Consider the following 22,873-nt stretch of genomic DNA (forward strand, 5'->3'; position numbering starts at 1 on the left):
AGTTATGACGGTTCAAAGATTGAATTTTGGTCGCAAATTGTCATTTAACACGCAATGAGTACATTTTACCCAGTGCGTTTAATATGAACATGAACATGAAACTCAAATTTAGCTAGAATTAATAACAATACCAAAACGCACAGTAAATAAGAAGAATTATTTCTAAAACTATTTTCTTACTAAAGGTAAAGACCATCACATAAAATTGAAAAAATATTAAATTTTCCCAATATGATTCAAAATAAATCAAAGACTAAGTATGAAATCGATGCTTTTTCTGGTAAATCATTAATCATCTGTTCTTAATGATGTTTATTATTGAACAAGAAATGTGGTGAAAAATAATTTGAAAGCAGTCTGGTTTACAAATTTTAAAGCAATATTCCGGAGCACCAGAAAAGAATACGAACCAGAATTTAAAGCTCCGTCGTAAGAATAAGTGCACAGAAATTGAATGTATGAAATATAACACTAGACCACTATGAGACTAGAAAAGTTGAAATCGAGTTCTAAAATAAATTTCAGATGAAATCAGTAATGAACCATGATTAAGTATTAAGGAAAAATGGGAATATGTAGATAATTGTTAATTTTTAATCATCTTGATAAACATTTTTTTCATCATTTTCAATGGAAAGGTTGATCAAAAAATTCCGCAGTAAAACCACAAATTATGATAAATATTTAACAGAAATGTGAATTCTCGATTTGGAAAAAAGTTAATATCCATTTATATTGTAAGAGAATTTCTTCATAAAACATTTTTGATGATTGATTTTTATTATAAAAAGAAGAGAATATTTTATTTTAGTTCAAGCGATCAAAGCCAGAGATAAATTGTTTTTTTTTCTAATCATTTTTGTTAATACTTACGATTTCGAATAGGTTCCGGAAGATCCTCAATACTTCAGCAGAGGACATTTGCCGACGAATCGAAACAACACATTGTTTTTGTTCGTTTTGTTTTCCATGCAATTCGGAACTGTAAAGCCTAGTCCACACTAGGAGACGGCTCGTCTCGAGACGGTCTCAGCGTCTCCCATTTTCTTCGGGAGACACTGAGACCGTCTCAGCTTTCCAACAACAACAACAGACAACAAAGTTCGTCTCATAACAAAAATTGCAGTTCATGTTGCCTAGTGTGGACTAGGCTTAACAATAGAACCGATGATTGCTAATGACATGTGATGATGATTAACGCGATACAAATGTTTATATCATCACACGGTTAAGCGAGACTACTCGAATTGGGTTCGTGGTAACACATATTCTGGGTAAGAGTATCAAAGACTCATTGAGAAATGAGTACTTTTCCGGTTAGGGAATCCCAAGTAACACAGATTAAGTAAACTAGCATTACGATGTTTTATTATGGTTTTATTATGGCGTTTTTTGTGCAGCTCGTTTTATGACGGTTTAATTACGGTCATGCAAAATGCTTACATCCTTGAATCGGTCATATGTTTGCAGATAGTTTTGAAAACGCTAATAAAGTTTTTAATCAACATACTGTTTTTAGTTATGAATGCTCTGTTTAAACTATAATAAAACACAAACTTAGAAGGTTGCTCCAAGTATTATTTTGCATGTTCTATAATAGCACGCCATAAAACTTAGTTTCTTGCGATTTTCAGTGATTGACAGCATTTTGAAGTTCAGTGGATGCTGCCATCTTGGATTTCATGATGTCGTCAGAAAAAAGCGAAATTCGGATTCTACTAGTTAAGCTTTTTCTCTCAATACTCATATTGTGAGGGTTCCATTTGATTCTCAGTGGTTAACAGCATTTCAGAGTTTAGTGGAAGCTGCCATCTTGGATTTCAAGATGGTGTCGGAAAGAATAAAAATTCCACTTCTACTCGTTTAGCTCGTATACCCAACACCCATATAGTGGTGGTTTAATGCGACTTTTTGTCATTTAAAGTTTAGCGGATGCCGCCATCTTGGATTTCAAGATGCGTCAGATAGCGAAATTCGACTTCTACTCGTTTAGCCCTTTCACCCAATGCCAATATTGTTGAGGTTTCATGGGATTTTAAGTCATATACAACATTTTAAAGTTCAGCGGAAGCCGCCATCCTGGATTTTAAGACGGCGTCAGACAACGAAATTCGACTTCAACTCATGGTTTATTTCACGGGTCATTCACAACCAATCCCATTTCATTCAAAAAGTCTATCCTCATTCACTGTACTAATGATTAACAACTCAGAAATGAGGAATGATTTCCTTAGCGTGTAGTTGGTTGGCTTGCAAGAGAAACGTCAGATTTAAGCTTTTTATATGACTCTCATAACACCATTATAAAACTTGCTAGCCATTTCTTTGATCATAAAAAAGCTATTAAGCATTGAGTTGACTAACGTCAAGGGCACAAAATGACGCCAAGTTGATGGACTCACAATGCGAGAATTTGTAAATATTTTTTCAGGCCTATTTTCCATCAATTCCATCATGTGGTCGTTCAAATATTACGTAACGCAATTTTCGGTCATTTTCGACCCCCCACCCCCCAACGTAACACATTTTTATCAGATTTTCAATCAAAAATTCACAAACCGTAACCAACTGCTAAACCCCTTCCCCCCCTAAACGCGTTACGTAATATTTGAATGGTCCCCATGATAGACCATCAGATTAGACGAGGCGCATTTATTATAAGATACTAAATATTTCAAACAAATTTTGAATAAAATTTTGACTGGCAGTAGAAAAGATGCTCATATTATGGTTAAAACATTGTTCTTTTGGCAATTAATTTCACCAGATCATATCTCAACAATGCAATTATCAGTCATCAACCACTATGGTTGCTGGAAAAAATTAAAAAAAAAAACTCCGAGAACTCACAGAATAGAAAGAAACAAAAAAAACTTTTAAATGCTTTAGTGGCCAACATTTATGAGATTTTTTTTAAAGCTTTGGTGACCAACACTGATGACCAACATTGGTCATGATGACATTTCTAGGAAAGCCAAATAGCCCGATTTTGGCTTTATTGGAGTCCAGGTGATGTTATAGAATGCGCTTTAGACACTTCCACGCGCTTGTACCGCTCAAAGGTGATTTTTATCCGTTCGCGTATCAAAAAATCTCAAAATTGTCTATAATTTTGATAATTCAAATCACACAAAACCAACGGAAAAAAGAGAAAAAAAATTTTTACACATGTTTTACATGATTTTGAAAATCAGTTTTTTTGTTGAAAAAAGTGGTGTTTTTGACAACTTTTACAAAATCATTTATTTTAATATATGGTTGATTTTTTTTCAAATATTTTTAGTATGTTCAGAAGCCAAAAAACACGGCTTCATTTTGTAGAAAAAAGAATTTGTTTATATCCAATGTAGTTGGTTTAAAAAGCGAACAAAAACAGTCGCAAATGAGTGAATTCACGTCACAAAAAAGAGAAGTTTTTAATTTTACGAGAAAACTCTGACTTTTTTTTAAATAAAAAAATGAGATTTTCTTTGAAAATGATAAGACGACTCTAAAACTCTAAAATTTATAGAAATCGGTTGGAGTCTAGCTGAGTTACAACAGCGCGGATGAGTGAATTTACGTCAAAAAATTTGATTTTTTGTTAAATTTTATATGAAAAATGTGCTCTGAAAGCTGTTTTGACCCTCCAGGTGCTCGGATTTTTACAAATCGAGCATAATTTAGTTGTTTTTTTAAATAAGTTTATTATTTTCAAATAAAAATACAAAAAGAATGAAAAAAAAAATTAAATTTTTTTGGTGAATCTTTAAATGAAGACAGTAGTAATTTTAACGTATGATCCCTCAATATGTTGCTATTCAAGTGCCAATCAAAATAAGGAAAAAGTTAGGTGCAGATACTGAAAATTTATTATTGTAAAAGTCGCAAAAACAAAATATCGTTTTTGAAAGTGTACATAAAATTTGAAGACTCCAAAGAATGGTTTAGTATAACCTCAGTATAACTTTATATTTCGTTCAGTCAACTACCCTGTTCTGTTTGAACTGAGTGAATTCACGTCACAACTTTAAATAAGCATAACTTCGTTCGTTGTTGTTCAATCGATAAGCTCCGTACATCAAATTGTGGATAATTGTTTTCTTTACAACTCAATCGAAGACACCGATATTCTATTTCCACAGAGAGAACAGGAAATCAAAGATGTATGTACTAAAGTCCGAAATGGTTAATTCTAGCGTGAATTCACGTCACAAAAGTAATACATCACAACAAAAACAACTTATATTTAAAAATGACCAAATTATATAAATTTTGAAGGAAATTCAATTTGCGACCGTTTGCTACATTTTTTTTTCATTTTCAAGTAAATTAGTTGACTTGTAGAATGATAACAGTGCAGAAAACTCCGGAAAAGCGATTTCACGTCACGATGGAATGTGTCCCTAGGAATATAGCTATCACCGAAATGAAATGTCCGGATACTGGATGATCATAGCTTTAGATGCAACATTTTTATACCACAATACATATTAAATTTTTATTTTAACATGATGTAATAAAGTTATCATTTAATGATAAAAAAAGGATGATCACATAGTTTCTCACATTGTGAGATAGTTTTTTTTTAAGTTTTTGATTCTCATAGAAAATTGTACAAAAAATCGAGAAATATATGTACAAATTTTTACATTTTTCGATAGCGTAAAAAACTTTACCTAGAATGACAGATTGGCTAAATGATATCAACTACTAACTTGACATTGCTTCTATTATCCTATACCAACACTGTTGGTGTAGAAATATTTTTCGGACAATTAAACATTTTTTTCAATAAAAATTTTATAATTCAGTCTGAACAAAAACGCACATTTTGAATCTCGTTCCAGTTTTCTGGAATATGATTGTTTCGCATCACGCGTTTATTAATTTCAACATTTCGTCGATCCAAACATTAGTTTTTATGATTTTAGTTAGAAGAATATATTCACATATATTGTGTGTTTTTTTACCCCTTAATGTATGCAGCATCTTCATACTTTTTCTTTAAATACATTTTTGACAGAAAAAATGTAAAATTTAATTCGAACAAAACCAAAAATTACTGCAATTGGTGCTCTATGCGTTATGACATCACAAATATATAAAAAAAACAATAAATTTGCAATCGTTTTCATTTGATTTTTCATTAATAGTTTGTTGCAAGTTACCGTTTTTCTTAGTAGGGTAAAAATTGCATGCTATTGATAATTTAATAATAACTGGTTAAACCAATAATTTTTCTGACTACGTCAATTTGTGTCCATCAATTTTAAAATTTTGGATGTACATGCGGTATGATTATTGGTTAACATTAAGTTTTTAGAATCCATTAAAGTTGAAAAGTGTTACATGATGCCCTAGTTAACGGTATTTGAAATTTTATTCCTATACATTATGAACTAAAATTCTAAAAAAAATCTCCTTATTCTAGCCTAGAATTGTAAATATGTTCCTAATGTGAATTTAAGCTAATCATAGCAACAGTGAGTTGGATGCTTTATATTCTTTCCATCCCAACAACGAACGGTCTTGTCCCTGTCTCCTCTGTTGTAGGTGCGCGCTGGCCTGATACCCCAAGAAGAAGTGACCTCCTACAACAGCACTGTAAGAGTTAAGATGACGAAGGGACAGGACGGGATTATGTTTCGGTGAGTGCGATGGACTTTCTTTCGCGACTACGAGGAGACCTCCACTTACTTGAGGCGTGCGCCCGTCCGATGCCTCATATGATGATTCTAGAGCTCTTCGAGAACTCCCGCTTTCCTCCGGCTTCCAGCCAGCTGGACACAGCGGACGGATCGGATCGCGCCCGGAAAACGTGGACTGGATTTTTACTGTTTCAAAGTTCGCTTCGAACACAAAACGCGAGCGATACGAATACGAGCTAGTTTGGTAGTTTTGCTTTTCACCTTTTCTTGGCTGCCAGTCTACCTGAAGATTCTCGCTAGAATGGATGATACCATAGTTGGGTCCCGGTTCGGGAAACCGGGATCGTCGTCGTTGTTGTCGTAAGTCGTAAGTCGCGAAGTCGCGCGCGCCGTTCCAATCGTTGTTGCTTTCGTCATGATGTTGTTGATGAGGTGCGCGCCTTCTAGGTCGTCGACTCAGGCATTGGGACGCGACCATTATTCCGGCGATTTTTGTTTCTTTTATTGTGCGCGCAATTTCAAGTGTTTGGTGCTGCCTTACAGTGATACTTAGGAAAAAAAGTGCGACAATAAAGCGAAAAATGTGATTCGTAAGTGACAAATGCCAGAAGATTCTTAAATTTCACCAGCAAGTGCCATCTCAGTGCCGAGTTTGAATAGTTCGAATTTTCAAAAAAAAAATTCCTCGATCATGCTTCGATCCTTCAGTGTGCTATACCCAAGAAAAATTGTGAGCGTTACGTCATACGTAACGACTAGCTTACCGTAAGAATAATTCTAGAATGGATGTGTACCAACTGGATTCCCCAAACGATGGGCTGAGCTCTAGTTTGGTAAAACTGGACGAGGATTTAGAGGAAATGTCCTTTGACGCTGGTTCGGAATTCAATTTGCATTTTTTCGATACCCCCGAAGATTCCAACACCCAAAGTGGACTTAGCGATCACGAAGAATCGGTGGAATCGAGTTCGACCACTAGGGGAACACCACCGAGCCCAGTGCCACGACTTTTACCACCTCCCCCACCGTTGGCTATTTCTGTAGGGCAGGATCCGATTTCGAGCACCATCGTGGTGACCAGTTCCTCGTCGCCAATGACCCTCGTGAATCCGGCAACCTGTCTGGTGATAACGTCCTCAGAAATGGCCAAGGTGTCATCCAGCAGCTTCGAGCCGCCACCGGGAATGGTGCACCAGCAGCGAGTGGCCACTGGGAATCGTTTAGGTAAATATTTGATTTTTTAGTTACAAAAGGTTAGAGGTTATCGATGGTTTTTGAGTTAAGTTTATAATTAGGCGCGGTCAAAAACTCTGTAACAGAAATCCTTTCTTATGGTATTAACCTTCCTATTCGGTTGGGGTTTATAAATGACCTCAACTGTACCTTCTCGATGCGATATCTCAGAAACGGTTGAAGCTAGATACATATAAGCAATTTTATGTCTTTTCCTAAAATGAGAAGCTCTTCAATCCATAATTTTTTGATTTTAGAAAAGGATTATCAGAGTCAACCAACAAAAAAAAAAGACAATTAGCCAGTTTGGGTCACAAGACCAGGATTACTTTTTGGATAAAAAATCAATATAACTAAACCGATTTCCATAACCAATACCATTTTCAATGTCTGCCGTCAAATGATTCTTAAAATTTTGGTGATTATCATCATCTTAAAAAATCGAATTTAAAGTCAAAGTGTTCATAAAAAATAAGTGTTTTGCAAAAATTTTTAGAAGGTTTTCAAATAACCTATCTAGGTATATATATATATATATATATATATATATATATATATATATATATATATATATATATATATATATATATATATATATATATATATATATATATATATATATATATATATATATATATATATATATATATATATATATATATATATATATATATATATATATATATATATATATATATATATATATATATATATATATATATATATATATATATATATATATATATATATATATATATATATATATATATATATATATATATCTATATATATAAATGACCCATTCCAAGCACCTCTCAACTGGAGAACCGATTTTTATTTTTCATTATCCAAAAATAAACTACATAGCGTTAGAAAGGTTATTTCTTGAGTGTCATTTTCCATTAAAAGATTTTCAGCTACCTTTTTTTTAGAATTCAGTATGTTAACGTTGAAATTTAAAAATTTTAGTAAGAAATTAAATTGATTTTTGCAAATATTCTTTATTTATAACATAACTTTGTCAAAAAACTTGCTATGTAAATAAAAACTACTGCAAAATGATGGTAGAGAAGCCATCTTTTAAGCATGATATAAAATAAATAACAGTTACTGCATGTTTACGCACCAGAATCGTTGATAAAGGTATCTATTTTTAAGCGTTGTGACGTCACGAAAATTCTACTGTTTTTAAATTTATGATGTACTGAAATTTCACATATTGTCGAAAATTGGAGATCTCTTCAAACTTTTTGAGTAGAATTTAATGCAATTTTTAGATAGAAAATCGGTTTAGCAGGTTGTGAGTTGCACCCGGGTAAAGAATGCGTTGTGACGTCACGAAAATTTATTTACTTTTTTTCGAAAACGTTCAAGACTTTTTACTTAAACACTATTATAGTATTTCTTCAATACAAGTTCAACACAACAATGTGCTTCAATAAACGAATTCTATTATCAAGTTTAAAAAAGAAACTAATTTTTTTTGCATTAACTTTGTTGTTTTTAAACATGTCTAATAAAACATATAAAACAGCGCTTAAAAACGCTTGATTCAAGAATAAACAAACTATCAAACAAATGAAATCCTCATCGATTTTGTAAAAGAATATTTGTGAATCATAAAGCAGGTAGTTATCTGTGATTTGAATAAAAATCTTGCAAAAGTTCAAGTTCTTCATATATCTATGTTAGAATGAAAAACACTGCTAGTAGCTTCTATTTTATTCTGGCATTATATTCAAACAAAATAAGTTCCATGAAATAAATGTAATGAGATTCAAAAAATCTTTGAACATGGTAAATTTAATAGATTAACTTTTTTTATTAAAAAATTCATAAGATTTTCATAGAAAATTCATTAATAAAATTAATTAAATTATTTTAATAGAAAACTGCCCTTATTGAAATTTCCACCTCAAAGAATGTCACTAGAAAATCCAAATCGATTCCCGTGTTCACATAAAATCTCACAAAAGAGACTTTGAACTGAATTACAAAATTAAATAAATTCAAATATGTACTAGCACAAGATCTCATGCAAAATTTGGGTCAGATTATTCTAAGGGAAGGGGTAGCGCAACGCACCTGAAGTTTGTATGCAATTATGTAGATTTTGTTTGGCATGATAAAAAAAAACCGTTTTTTCGTCAATAATTCAGGTCTTTATCAACCAATTTTTCTTTTAATTTGAGTGTTTTAAAGCTTTGATTATGACAATATTTCATCTGAGGAACGTCTTTCGATCAGAGTTATCGTAAAACAGCTATAACGTTCAATATTAGCGTCGATTAACGATCATTCAGGTATTTTTTGTATTTGACCCATCAGAAGCTAATTTTTGAAACTTAAAAACCTTTTTAACTAAACCATTGTCGAAATGGGATCTTGAGATAAACTTGATGTCATAATGAAAGTTTTGTGAATGACTATAATTAAAATAAATCAGCCGATAGGGACTTCAGAAATTGGTGCATAACTTGGTTTTAATGTCCTTCCAAACCCAATTTCTCATAATTTCATACAAATTTTAAGCTCATTGTGTCCTCTATTTCCGTGGGCCAATCCCCAAATTTGGCACTGGACTTTGTCTTAGACCTAGGATCTATTGCAGTGCTATTGCAGATCTATTGCAGTGCTCTATACCTTATCTGCTTATATTAAGCTTGCCAGATTGTCCGGATTTATCCGGGTTTGCCCGGATATTTGATGCAAAATTTTGAGAAAGTCCGGTCCGGCCCGGTTGCCCGGATATCGTGAAAAAAGCCCGGATTTTTTCACAATTTTCACAAAGAAACCAAAAAAAATCAAAGTTTTTTAGTAAGTTTCAGCAAAATCGATTAACGTTATGGACATTTTCAACGGTTGTTTCAAATAATTTTGCTGATTTACTTTTATAAACCTTTAAATATTTAAGTGTTCCAAAAACTTTTTGGAAGTCTGCAATTACATTAATAAAATATTAATTTCATTTTTTTGCATTTTTTCTTTGCTTTTATATATAATAACACCTGAATTTTGCCCGGTTTTTGCCCGGTTTTTGGATTTGAAAAATTGAAATCCATGCCCGGATTTTGCCAGGATTTTTTGAAAAAATGCCCGGAATTGCTAGGCCCGGATGGGGGTGGAAAAAATTCTGGCAACCTTAGCTTATATGGGCCTTAAAAATTTAATTCCTTTTAATTTTTGGGAATAAATGGATCGCTTTCATCACCAAATCACATTATTTATTAAGTTTTTAAGCATTTTAAGTAAATTAAGCATTCATTTTAAGATTATACTTTGATTTATTTCATGTAGCTAACCATAAAGTTTCGTGACGTCACAACGCTTTGCAAAACCCTGCTTTAAAAAATGGTGTTTGTGACGTCACGAAACTGAATCGCTCTAAAATAAATTGAAATCAAAAATTTGAAAAAAATCAAAAACAGCGATTTATTGGTTTTGATGAATCGATACTTTCCTGAAATTTTCATGAAATTTGATCAAATAGAAAAGCAGAAAATTGCGGCGTTGTAAAAAAAAAACTGAAAAGTGGGAAAAGAGGCGCGTTGTGATGTCACGATTCCTTTTGCTTATATTTTGTTAACTATTTATTCTATGCAAATACTTTTGGTTTCAAATTGTAGAGAATTAAATTTTGACCTTATAATGTACAATTTTTAACAATGTGCGATATGATCTGTAAACTTACATACAATATACCAAAAAATTGTTTTGCAAACGTTGTGACGTCACGCTGGAATGGGTCAAATCAATTTCTGTTTGTCAGACTGTCTGTTCCCTATAGACTCGGAAACTACTGAACCGATTTTTTTGAAACTTGGCAGGTGGAGGCCGGGAAAGGTTCCTATCATGGTTTGAGACCCCTCCCTATCCCTTGTAGGGGGGAGGGGGTCTTTCAAATAAATGTTATAAGTTCCCATTACTCGAGTACTGATCATGCAAATGGAACCAAAATTGGCATGGGAGTGTATTTCGGTACAAGGAATGTTTTTAAGAATATTTGGCACCCCTCTATAATTTCAGTGGGGAGATAGAAAGGGAGGAGGGAGCTTACCTTACAATTTTTTAAATAACGGGAGAAGTAATCAAGCTAATGGAACCAAATTTGGCATGGAAGTGGAGTGGAATACGAGAAATGGTTCTATGATTATTTCAGACCCCTCTCTCCTTCCAGTGGAAAAACAGGAAGAAAAGGGAGGGGGGGGGGCTCAACCCCTTTTTTGTAGCATAACTTGCAAACTATTCGAGCAAATGAAACCAAATTTGGCTTGGAAGGGTATTGGGGAACGATAATTAGTTCTATGAATGTTTGGTACCCCTCTCTCCTTCCAGTGAGGAGATAGAAAGTGGGGAGAGGGCTCCTTACAATTTTCAGAATTACTGGAAAACTAATCAAGCCAACTATACCAAATTTGGCATTGGAAGGTATTTGATTACCATAAATGATTCTATGATATTTTGAGAATCCTCCGTTCTTCCAGTCAGAAAATCTTAAAGGAGGAAGGTTGATCCTCGCAATTTTTTACATCATTCAGGAACTTACCCAGCAAAGGGAACGAAATTTGGCTTGGGAGAATATTTGAGCACAAGGAATGTTTTTGTGAATATTTGGTACTACTGCTTCCTTTCAGTGGGGTGATAGGAAGAAGAGAAGGGGGCTCCTTTACAATTTTTCGCATAATTCGAGAACTAATAGAGCAAATGGAAATAATTTTGGCATAGAAAAGCATTTGGATACGTGAAATGGTTATTTACTTATTTCAGACTTCTTTCTCTTTCAATTGGGGATACAATTTGGAAAGACGGGAGCTCACATACGATTGTTTGCATAAACCAAGAACTTATCTAACAAATGGAACGAAATATGACATGGGAACAATCATACCATCGCGCAATCATACCATGGAACAGAATTTAGCATGGGAGTGTATTTTAATACACGGAATGTTTGATCTTGATCTCTTCCTTCCAGATAGGGGATAGGTAGAAAAAGGGGCTTCGATACAAATTCCATAGCATTACTCGACAACTAATAAAGCAAACGAAACCAATTTTCGAATGAGAGAGTATCCAAGGACAAGAATTTTTTTCTGATGGTTTAGCAACCCTTCCCTCCATTCAGCAGAACGATAAAAAGTGGGAAGAGTTGAAAAAAAAATTAACAGTTTTATTGCTTTACTTTACATTACTACATTAGTAGTGTTGTAAATATCCTGTGAATCTTTGGATTGATATGATTTCAGATAGATGAAAAATTGTTTTTCTGTTCAATTATATTCAATTATAATAAAAAATTGGAGAGACTGATAGGGTGACCAATTTAATTACCAGTTCATTGAATTTTAACCTATTGAGAACTAAATGTGAGTAATATTGATACTTGCTTAACACTTTTCGTTTCACTGAGCACAACTACTCTTAAATTTTAAATTTAATTAGAAATCGGATACAACCTTCTGTTTAACTCAAGAATAAAAAATCTGCACATTTGGCCCATTTTATGTCGAAAAAAAGCACGGCGAATTACAGAAATCTCTCCTTGTATGTTATTACGGTTCCGAATGTGTTGAAAAAGTCACAAAGGAATAAAAATAGTAAAGTTTCATGTTTTATAAAAAAATCATTCTTCAGCAAAGTTTTATACATATTTGCTGATTATTCAGTAGGGCAGAGTGGGGTATCATGGGTCACTTTTTTCTTTGTTTCATAACTTCTTTATTATAAAAAATAAAAAGAAAAAAAAATAAATGAAAAGGTTTTTCTACATTTTTAAGGTATCACTAGGCATTTCTTATTATGATTTAAATACATTAATTTTCAGAGTTTTGACTCTTTTAAAAAAAAGTATTTTTTTTTATTTTGAAAAACTGTGAGGAAACGTGGACTACCAAAGCCAAATTGACAAGACAACGTGCAAAGTTTATGAGTTGACTCAAAACTTACATTTTATAATTCATATAGCTATTTTAAAGCAATTTAAACTTAGGAAATAAAAAAAAAGAGTTGTGTATGATTGAATAGTTCCTAAAACCTGGCTCACGAACGTTGCGGAAAAATTCCATGTACAGTGTAGAATAGGACCACAGAAAGTGACAAAACTTTGAGAAAAAAAATCCATTTAAGTGCATCAAACCATTTACAAATTGTAAGTTCCATTCTTCGAAGAAATTAAAATAATCCGTAGTTAAAACAATAGTCCTTTATTTAAAAATGCGTTTTAAGCATACATACTGACTAAAATAACGCGACATAAAATAGGACCGCTTTAGAATTCATGGTAAAAAAAAATTAAAAAAAAGGAAATTCATACCGTGATCGATTTGCAGGGTTAGTACTTGGTGGTATAACCCTTATTACGCATCACTTCTCGCACCCGGTTCGGCATCGACTCCACCAGCTTTTGTCACGTTCTCACCGGGCTAGCGTACCACACCGCCTGGATTCTCTCCCACAGCTGCTGCTTGTTTTTTGATTTTTCGGTGTACACCTTACGTTTAACTGTTTCCCATAGGTTCTCTATGGGATTGAGATCAAGGGACTGTGCTGGCCACTCCATAAAGTCTACCTTATTATCCTGGAACCACTTTTTAACCGTTTTAGCGGTATGTTTGGGGTCGTTGTCCTGCTGGAACTGCCACTTTAGAGGCATCTCCCACTCGGCGTGTGGCAGCATTACTTCCCGAAGCATCTGGACATCATGATGCTACCTCCTCCATGTTTGAATGTTTTATTTGTATACTGTGGCATATACGCACAGCCGAGTGGGCGATGGACCCAACTCTTTCCGTCCGAGCCGATGAGGTTCACTTTGGTCTCATCCAACCACAGCACATTTCTCCATAGTTTCTCCTTTTCCGGACCGACCCAATCGAAGTGGTCCTTCGCATACTTCAGCCGCGCCTTCAAGTGCTTCGGCGTCAGCATCGGCACCTTCCGGGGACTATTTCCTCCTGGTCTCTTCTCCGTCAACCGTCGCTGAACCGTCCCGGAACTCACAGATAAGTTCAGCTCGTCTCTGATCTGCTTAGACGCTTTGAAAGGGTCCTTTTGTGAGGCCCGCTTGATTGCCGAATCGTCCTTCGGCGTCGTTTTGCGGAGGCGGCCGGTCAGTTCCCGTTTGCCGGTGCTGTGAAGCGCGTTGAAAATGAATGTTTTTGACCTTCCTAAGTAGTCGGAAATTTTGCGTTGGCTTTTGCCAGCCTTGTACAGATTCCGGATGATCGCTCGCTGGACCTCCGTGCAGTGCTGTGCCCGACCCATCGCTTTTTCGCTGAAAACAGAGTAGGAAGAAGGAAATCTTTATGTTTTGTTTGTTTTCATGATTTACATGATTAATTTTATGGGAAATACTTACCAGGACACGAAAAAGGACAAACAACACCGAAAACAACACCTTTTCTTCAAATCTAGAGCGCTGAAAATGCCAGAACAGCGAACCGATGAGCTGGTCTTATTTTATGACGCGACTTTTTTCACCCTCTGACAGCTTTCTGGTCGAGTAGAACAAACGGGTTGCTTTGATTGCAACAAACGTGCAGTATACAAAGTTGGCGTACTACATTAAGTGCTTGCCGCTAGGTGTCGCATATTATTATATTTGAATTGGTAGTTTAAAGGTGATTTGAATATTTTGCATTAGAGCGGTCCTATTCTATTGTCCGACACTGTATAAGATTTAAGTTCGTCTCTATCGCATTAGATAAGATGGACAAACATTTTTCATAACTTTTAATTTGGCATATGAAAAATTTACATATAGTTTTAGCGTATTTTAAGTTCTGAATGTGTTTAAAACACCAAAATAAAAGTGATTTGCAAATTGCTTGCGTTTGTGTGATTTATTGATGTTTCATCAGAAATTCCTTTTCCACGTGAAAGAACATGACAAAACGGATGCAAATTTTGCGGGTGCTTGTTTAATTATGTAAGTGCATTTTTCCAGGCTAGTTAAATAAAAGAAGCATATGATGCGAACATAAATCAACAACATATAGAAAAACATGCTTGAGCAAAGCCACGACGATAACAGTTGGATTGGGATTTTTATCTCAATACACAGCTGAGATGTATTTAGAGTGGCCCACGTTTCCCCATGGCCCATGTTTCCCCACTCTCCCCTACTATAAACCACCTTTTTTCAAACCAAGGCTATTTTTGATTAGGTTTTCTGATTCTTCAAGCATGACCTGCAAAATAACTCAAAATTTTTGATTTGGTCGAAGTTAAGACGAATTTAGAATCCTTTGGCACATAAACAATGTAATTGACTTTCTATCACTTTATCATACGTAATGCTTTGCAAGGAAAACAGTCGCATTTGAAAGCAATTTTCTTCGTATATTTATCCACTCATCTTTTCAATCGTTATGAAACACTGAATAATTTGCAGTTTCCACAGATCGATAGCCTGCTCAAGTACTATAGCTATCATTTTTTTAATTTTTTTTTCTTCTGGTTTATCTTCCAAAAATATAGGCCAAAATACTAGCTGGAAACCTCTCGCTTAAGACCGCTAAAAAGTTCGTTTTGCTGTTCATTAAAAAAATTTTTAACAATATCTCCTCCCTAGCAGTCCAAATATTTTGCGCACGACTTGACCACCGTATTTTGTTTATTTTACCGGAGGGCAGCTTTTACCTTGAAGAAATGAAGTCAAGCCTGTTTATAAGTTAACTAGACAAACCAATAAAAAAAAACATCTTTATTTATCATCTCCTCTATTGATATTTTCGAATTGAGCTTGGGAAAACCTCTCACATTCCTTAACTTCATGGAATCAATCATCTTCACTTCTAATCAAATTTTAGCTAAATATTGGATCCTCTAGGATTTCTGAACGATTTTCTGTGTGAATTTTAGTCAAATAGTTGATTTCCAGCTGTTTTCGGGTCTGGCCAGGATTTTTCTCGATCCTGCCCATTTAAATCAGATCAGATCACGGGAAAGGGTCGCTCAACGAGCCTGAAGTATGTATGGGATTTTGAGACATTTTGTTCGGGAGAAACATGAAAAACCAGTTTTTCATCAATAACTGTGGTTTTCTTTGGCAGATTTCTTTTGAATACGGTTTTTCTTAAAGCCCAAATTATGACAAATATTTCATCCCAAGACTGCATTTCGATTAGAGTTAAGATATAGAAGTTATTAGGCTTTAAAAATGACTAATCTAATCGAAATGACGGGTTCGGTAAAAATATTTGTCATAATCTGGGCTATTCAAAAGAAATCTGCCGAAGGGGACCAAATTTATTGATGAAAAACTTGTTTTTCATGTTTTTCCCGAACAAAATGTCTCAAAATCAAATAAAAACTTCAGGCCGTCGAGCGACCCCTTCCCGTGATCGGATCTGGCCTAAGTTTAGCATGAGATCTTGTACTAAGCCTAGAATCAATTGTAGCCTGCAGCGCATAACATTTCACAGGTTTAGAATTTCCCATACAAATTTGGGACAGTCTAGTGTTGATTATGATAATTGATGTTTTTTATTTTTTTGAGAGTTCTTTTTCACATTTTAAATGAAAGGCCTGAATTTTTTGTATGATTTTGAAATGTTATCGAAATATTTGTTGATCAAGATTCAAACAATCAACATTTGAATTTTTCGTTGGAACAAACGGTAGGTATTTCAAATTATTATTAATGAAACAAAAATCTCTTAGTTTGATAATATATCAACGTGATAAAACAAAATTCAATAATAACAAGTATCAATTTTGAAGAGTAGATAAAACAAAACGATCTAGCCTTAAATATGATTAATTTCAAAAAATGGTTCATCTCACACAATCCTCATCAAGAGCTGATGGAGCAACACATCATAGGCAAAGGTACTAAATGTCATGTTTTCCCCAAGATTCAAACGTTAAAAAGCTCTTAAGCCCGATTGTATTGCTACACTTCCTTTGATTATATTTCTTAATTTTTTTCTGTTGGACCGACTCCACCACATTAGCCTGCCCCATACGATACGATACGATGATGGATGACTAGAGTTCTTCATATCATCATCTCTCTAGTGTTATTTTTTTCGGATGAGGGACGCGATACAGAATAGTAAATTACACTGATTAATAAATTCATAAATCTATAACGGTATTCCCGTGGCTGGTTTGGGCTTAAGCCATACATGAACATTGCGGGAAAGAATCGGGACAAGGAAGGTGTAAGAAGGAAAAAAAATGCGGAGAAAGAATCCGAAAGAGAACATTGCCTCCAGGAGTCGTAAATAAACGGGTCATCAGCCTCCCCATCCACTCACTGCTTCTTGGCGAGTTCCATTCGAGATTTGAGACGGGCGCGGCGGCAATTTGGACCACATCTCGAAAATCGGTGAACCCGCCTCGAAATCAATGAGCAGTGATAAAAATGACTGGTTAAGGTAGGAGGCAATCGGCTAATGAATCGAAATACTTGGGCAGAAAAAATAGAATGTGAGCTTTGAAAAAACAAAAAATTGGTTTTAAATTTTGAAAAAAAAAAATAAATAAATAAAATGAAATTATTTCTGAGTATGATATTTAGATTTGTGCATTCATATTTTTCCAATTGAATGAAAACCTGAAAACTTTTTAAAAAATCACATCTCTTCGTAGAATTCTGCAACGTTGAAACTTTCTCTGGCTGTGAAAATCCCTATTCAGAAATTTTGCTTTTTGGTTAGGTATTAAGTTTGAAAACAGAACTCTTCATTTTTTTTAAAATCTGATACAAGCAATATATTCCGTGAAATAAATTCTTCAATTCGACACGATATTTAAACCTCCTAAAATTACGAAAGCTAGCTCAATTTAACCCATAGTAATATAAAAAAGAAAACATTCACTAAGATTTCAACAAATATTTATTTCATCAAATGTTATTTCAAAACATAGTAACTTTTACATAGTCAGGTGTTCCGCGGGGCAGTAATCCGGGTGAATACAGTTCCAGTCGGCATCTCGCACATATCCGCTGATGCAGAAACATCCCGTTTCGCAAACCGGAGGACAATCCAAAATTATTTCCGAATGATTTTCGCAGGTCCGAGGGCAAGCAGGTCCGCATGGGTTGTAAAATTCATTTGGGCCACAGTTGTTGTTGTTGTTCTGAACCGGATTGGCTTCCGTCAGAGAAACTAGGGCCACTGTCGCCAGTAGAATCGATACGGCAATGAGTTTCATGTTGTCTACAGTAGAATACACTAAAACCTTATGTGAATTTCTGTTTTGGCACAAAGTGCTTTATATTCAATTTTTATCTTATCGAGCATGGACCGTTGATAACACGCAAAGAATTGAACTTTGCTTGGGGCTATCATCAGCTGATTATCTTTAGCGTAAGAAGCGTGCTACCTATTCATTCGTTTTACGATTATTGTAATTGTTATTCATACTTCCGCTTCATTTCCTGTCAGTAGCTTCCGTTCCGGAAAGACTGATGATAATGTTTTTTATGCAGTCTCATATCGAGTGTAAAATTTCTTAGAAGAACCCCCTTCCTAAAGCAGTTTTATACATATCTTTTCGAAGCTAAAAAACGGATACATTTAGCCGGAGATTTTTCAATTGATAAATATTTTTTTCAAAACCTCCAATCTCATGTCAATAATCGGTTCAAAGAAACCATATATTGATATGTACAAATAGCGCTATCCTCTAGGCCTCCGACCATGGCCAGGAGGATAGCGTTTGTTGTGATATCAAATAAATCGATATACTATGTATGTCGTAAACTATTGGTATAATCATATCTATTCTTGTCAAGTCATGTAAAATAGTCAGGTTACAATAGTGATTGATATATTGGATTATCCATCCGTCCGTGGCAACACTTTCCTAATGATTTTCTATCTGTTCAACTGGAAACAATTCCAGTGAACACTACAAATTCACTTTTCGTTGATTCTAGACTCTTTGTGATTGTTTACATTTGCCACGCAATTCGTCACAGTCCAGAATAATTGCCGCGGTGTAAGCATCGGTCGTTCGGTCGTCGCGAGTGAGTTTCAACACCTCCTCTCAATTCGCACATTCAGCCACTCAAACAGCTTGCGATGCTGTGCCTTGGGAAGCCCCTTGGTGAATGCATCGGCAGGTTGGTCCTCCGAACGGATGTGTTTAATGTCGACCTTCCGAAGCTTAACCAGCTCTTGAATGAACATGTATTTCAGGTCCAAATGCTTCATCCGTTGATGACTCCTAGGTTTTTTTTTGTTAATTTCCTACAAGGGATGTTGTCTTCCAGGATTGGAAAAGAGTCGGTGTCAGCCACACTTAGCTCGCCTAGGATGTTTGTTAACCATACTCCTGCCTTGGTTGCCATACAGAGTGAAACTAGTTCAGCTTCTGCAGACGCCCAACTGACCGTCTGTTGACGTTTCGTTGACCACAAAACCAGATTACCAAATACCTTGAAAGAATGACCAGAAATAGACTTTCTGTCGTCGACATCGTTTGCGAAATTGGCATCAGCATATCCCATTGAAACAGGGTTCTCTACCCCCTTAGTGGAGACCAGCTTTGTCTCCGTCGTACCACGTAGATATCGTAGAATCCGCTTTAGTCCCGCTCAATGCGCATCGGATGGCGTCGCTTGAATCTTGCTGAAAGCGCTGACCGCGGCACAAATGTCCGATCTCATTGAAAGAGTTAGATACTGCAAACATCCTAGCATGCCTTGAATGGATGATTGGTTGTGTACCTATAGGATTACTGTCAAACATGTCAAAACGTTTAAGTATTCTCTCGGTGTAAACCACCTGAGAAATTTTAATGATTTGCTTTTGATAATCTCTTGAAAAATCCATTCCCGAGAAAGGTTCAATTTCTTTGAGATCTTCCATTTGGAATAACCTTCCAAGGTCGGTCTTAATCCAGACCAGGTAAGCCACCATTTTGCCAATGATAAGAATATCGTCTAGAATTAGCTCTCTAGCCCGAGAATGATAGACGCAACAGTCACTTTACAGCGGAATGAAATCGAGTTTTTTTTACAACTTTGTCGAATCGTTGATTCCACGATCTGCTATTTAGCTTGTTTCAAGCTATACTAGCTTTTCTGCAGTCTGACAAGTTGTGAGTCGTTCGGAAGTCTCATTGGTTTGTAACTTATTTATATCTCTTCCTCCAATTCACCATTTTGGAAGGTTGTTTAACGTCCATCTGGTGAATGGTTGAACCAGAATGGTTAGCTAAGGACAACATTGTTTGAACGCTCTCCATTTTGACAACGGGCGTAAGAGTTTTATCGTAGTTATAACCAGGTCGTTGTGAGCAACCTTTCGCCACAAATATTGCCTTGTATCTTCCGTCTTCTTTAATTGAACATACCCATTTCGATGATATCGATTTTCGTTTTTTGGGTAAGTGCTCGACCGTCTTCCAGGTCTTATTTTCGTTCAGGGCTTTCAATTCTTCGCTGATGGCATTTTTCCACTTTGTCCAGTCATCCCTTGTCTTCAACTGGTCAACAGTTTGTGGACCATTGCTATTATCTGTTGCTATCTGGGCATTGTAAAGTTCTGGCGCCCTTCTATCGCGCGTACTACGTCTGACGTCGGCAAACTACAAACGGGATCCAGTTGTGACCTTTTGTTCTTCAATTGAATCTTCATCGGCAACCACGATGACTTTGAGCTCGTCTTCAACATTCTTGTTGCCCACAATATGCTCATCTTCGTTACCCTCGAAGTTCTCAGACGTTTCTGAACTATTTTTCTGGAGGTTCGGATTCTATTGCCGTTGTATTTTGGTTTGTTGGTTGCGAAGTTGAAGAATGAACAAGATCATTTCGACGATCTAGCAATTCTTGTTCATCGAAGACTACGCTACGGTGTATCTCTATTGTACGTGAGGACTTCTTGTATAACCAGTAGCCGTTGTTTGCGTGACCTGCAAAGATAAGTTTCTCTGTCTTTGAATCCAATTTCTGCCTCTTTTCTTTAGGTACTAGAGCATACGCATTGGAGCCTAAAATGCATAGATTGCTCAAGTCAGGCTTCTTGCCATACCACATTTCGAATGGCGTCTTGTTATCCACGAGAGTTCGTGTGGACGATCGATTTTTGAGATAATCTGAGCAGAACATAGAGCATTGCTCGTACTTTCTCTATCAACGTTCTGTTGATTTTTTCGCTTACTGTGAAATGTGAGTAGTTATCCATTAATGTCACGGAATATCGATAGCCATAAAACGTGGTTACTTCTATGTATCCGCAAACGTCGGATTGCACTACAAATTCAAGCGGCCAACTCGACCTCGGTATTTGCAGACTCTTGATCTTTTTGCTAGACTGTTTTCCAGATAAACAGATGGCCTTCTGTAGAAAGTCTTCTGTACCATGTATCAAAACTTAATCGGTTCTTTCTAAACAAAGCCTTTGAGTTTTTAATATCCGAGACCAATTCCACGGAATACAAATCTGCTCAAGATATATTCAATTAAAAATTATTGCAACTGGTGTGTCAATGAAAATAGTCAAAGATTTCTTAGCTTTTAGCTAAGTTTTCAGTAATTCGAAAAATGCCCAATGCATGATTTGTTTGTTCCACAGTTCACTTACATTCTGGTACCGGAATGTACAGAATGCATTCTATTTCTTGTTTGTTTCTTTTCACGTGTAGGTCTGTCAATTTTCGATATTAAATCCTTGGTTAGCATTTCATAATAATTTTCGTAAAAACCAATAACAATTATGCCGTTTGGAAATGTGATTCGAAAATCAGAAGCAAGCAACGGCTGATTTGAAAAACTGACAGTGATTGTCTATGTATGCGTCAGTGCGAATATATTTCTGCGCGGAAATTATTTGCACAGGATAGACTCCGCAATTAGGGTGCAATTTCTACAATAACGTTTTCTTTTCGGCTGAGTATATATTTAGGTAGTGCACATTTTTGTTGGTTTCACGAGTAACGAACACATACAGGATCCGAAGAGATTCCTTTTTCTTAACTCTAAGCGTACATCTTTCGAGGATATGATGGCTAGCATCTTACAAATGCTAAAACCACCATTCCACACAAAGTGTACTAAAGCATGGATCACGCAAAATCTGGATGCATTAAAAAGAGTCTATCTTAAAGCTATGTAAATGAAATAAAAATGATTTGTAATCAAAATGTAGGGTTTTTATTGCACTTCAAAGGAAAAATAAGAAAAAATTATTCCGATGTTGTTTTGATGAAATTTTGAACTTTTCGTCGAGAACCACTCATTATAGTTTGGACACCCTATTCACTGCCCTCAGCGGCCATTTCGTTCCACAATCTCTTCATCTCTGTTGCATCCCGAGTTGTCCTACCATTCTTCTTCATTTTCTGCTTGACAATTGCCCAAAAATTTTCGATAGGGCGGAATTGAGGGCAGTTGGGTGGGTTGATGTCCTTTTCGACAAAATCCACCCGTTGTCCCGATACCACTGTAGTACCTCTTTGCTGTAGTGGCAGCTTGCCAAATCTGGCGAAAACTTTATTGGTCCTTTGTGAGATCTAATGTCTGGGCTGCTCTTAGACGACGAGGGGTCCCAGAGAAACTAGTCCATCTCATCACCGCTGTGTATTTTATCACCGCTGCTTTTTCTCATCGTAATGGATGAGATCTTGACTGGATCAATTGACTGTAGACCTTGTAACACGGTTACAAAATGATTGAGGGTTTTAAGGTTTGTTGTAATTTTTTTTGCAGCAAACATTAGATCTTTCTTTACGTTTGATTGGAAAACTTTCTTCCTGCAACAATCAAGTCGAGACATAGTTGCTCAACTTATAAGCAATAATTTCTGTTCCGTCGTAGTTTAAATTTGCGCCTCTAGTGGTGGGAGTTGGTACCACAATTGGTAACCAATCGCTGTCCAATCTCCCATTTCACCGGGTTAACGGAAATTATGGCCAATTCCGAAGATGATATGTCGGATAATACATCTAATGTATTTTTAGATTGGATGTATTAGTGGGCTACGATTCGGGATTAGAATTTCCGGGGGTAAATGCCCCTTTTGCCAGTAAGAATTCTTTCTCGATTCGTACGG

General features: G+C 35.6%; 1 protein-coding gene across 2 annotated transcripts in view; it reads left to right on the plus strand.

Moving 5' to 3' along the window:
- Positions 1-22,873, plus strand: part of LOC129751755 (ecdysone-induced protein 78C) — a 122,280-nt gene that overhangs the window by 38,082 nt on the left and 61,325 nt on the right. Inside the window, exon 1 of one of the 2 annotated variants that reach the window (XM_055747446.1) lies at positions 5,924-6,854. The exons of the other annotated variant lie outside the window; for it this stretch is intronic. Coding sequence (XP_055603421.1) covers positions 6,413-6,854 — 442 coding nt within the window. The 5' untranslated portion in view covers positions 5,924-6,412. Of the gene's footprint in view, positions 1-5,923; positions 6,855-22,873 lie in introns of those variants that run through there. 2 annotated transcript variants of the gene reach the window in all.

The sequence above is a fragment of the Uranotaenia lowii genome, chromosome 3 (genome assembly GCF_029784155.1).
Source record: "Uranotaenia lowii strain MFRU-FL chromosome 3, ASM2978415v1, whole genome shotgun sequence".
Classification (NCBI taxonomy): domain Eukaryota; kingdom Metazoa; phylum Arthropoda; class Insecta; order Diptera; family Culicidae; genus Uranotaenia; species Uranotaenia lowii.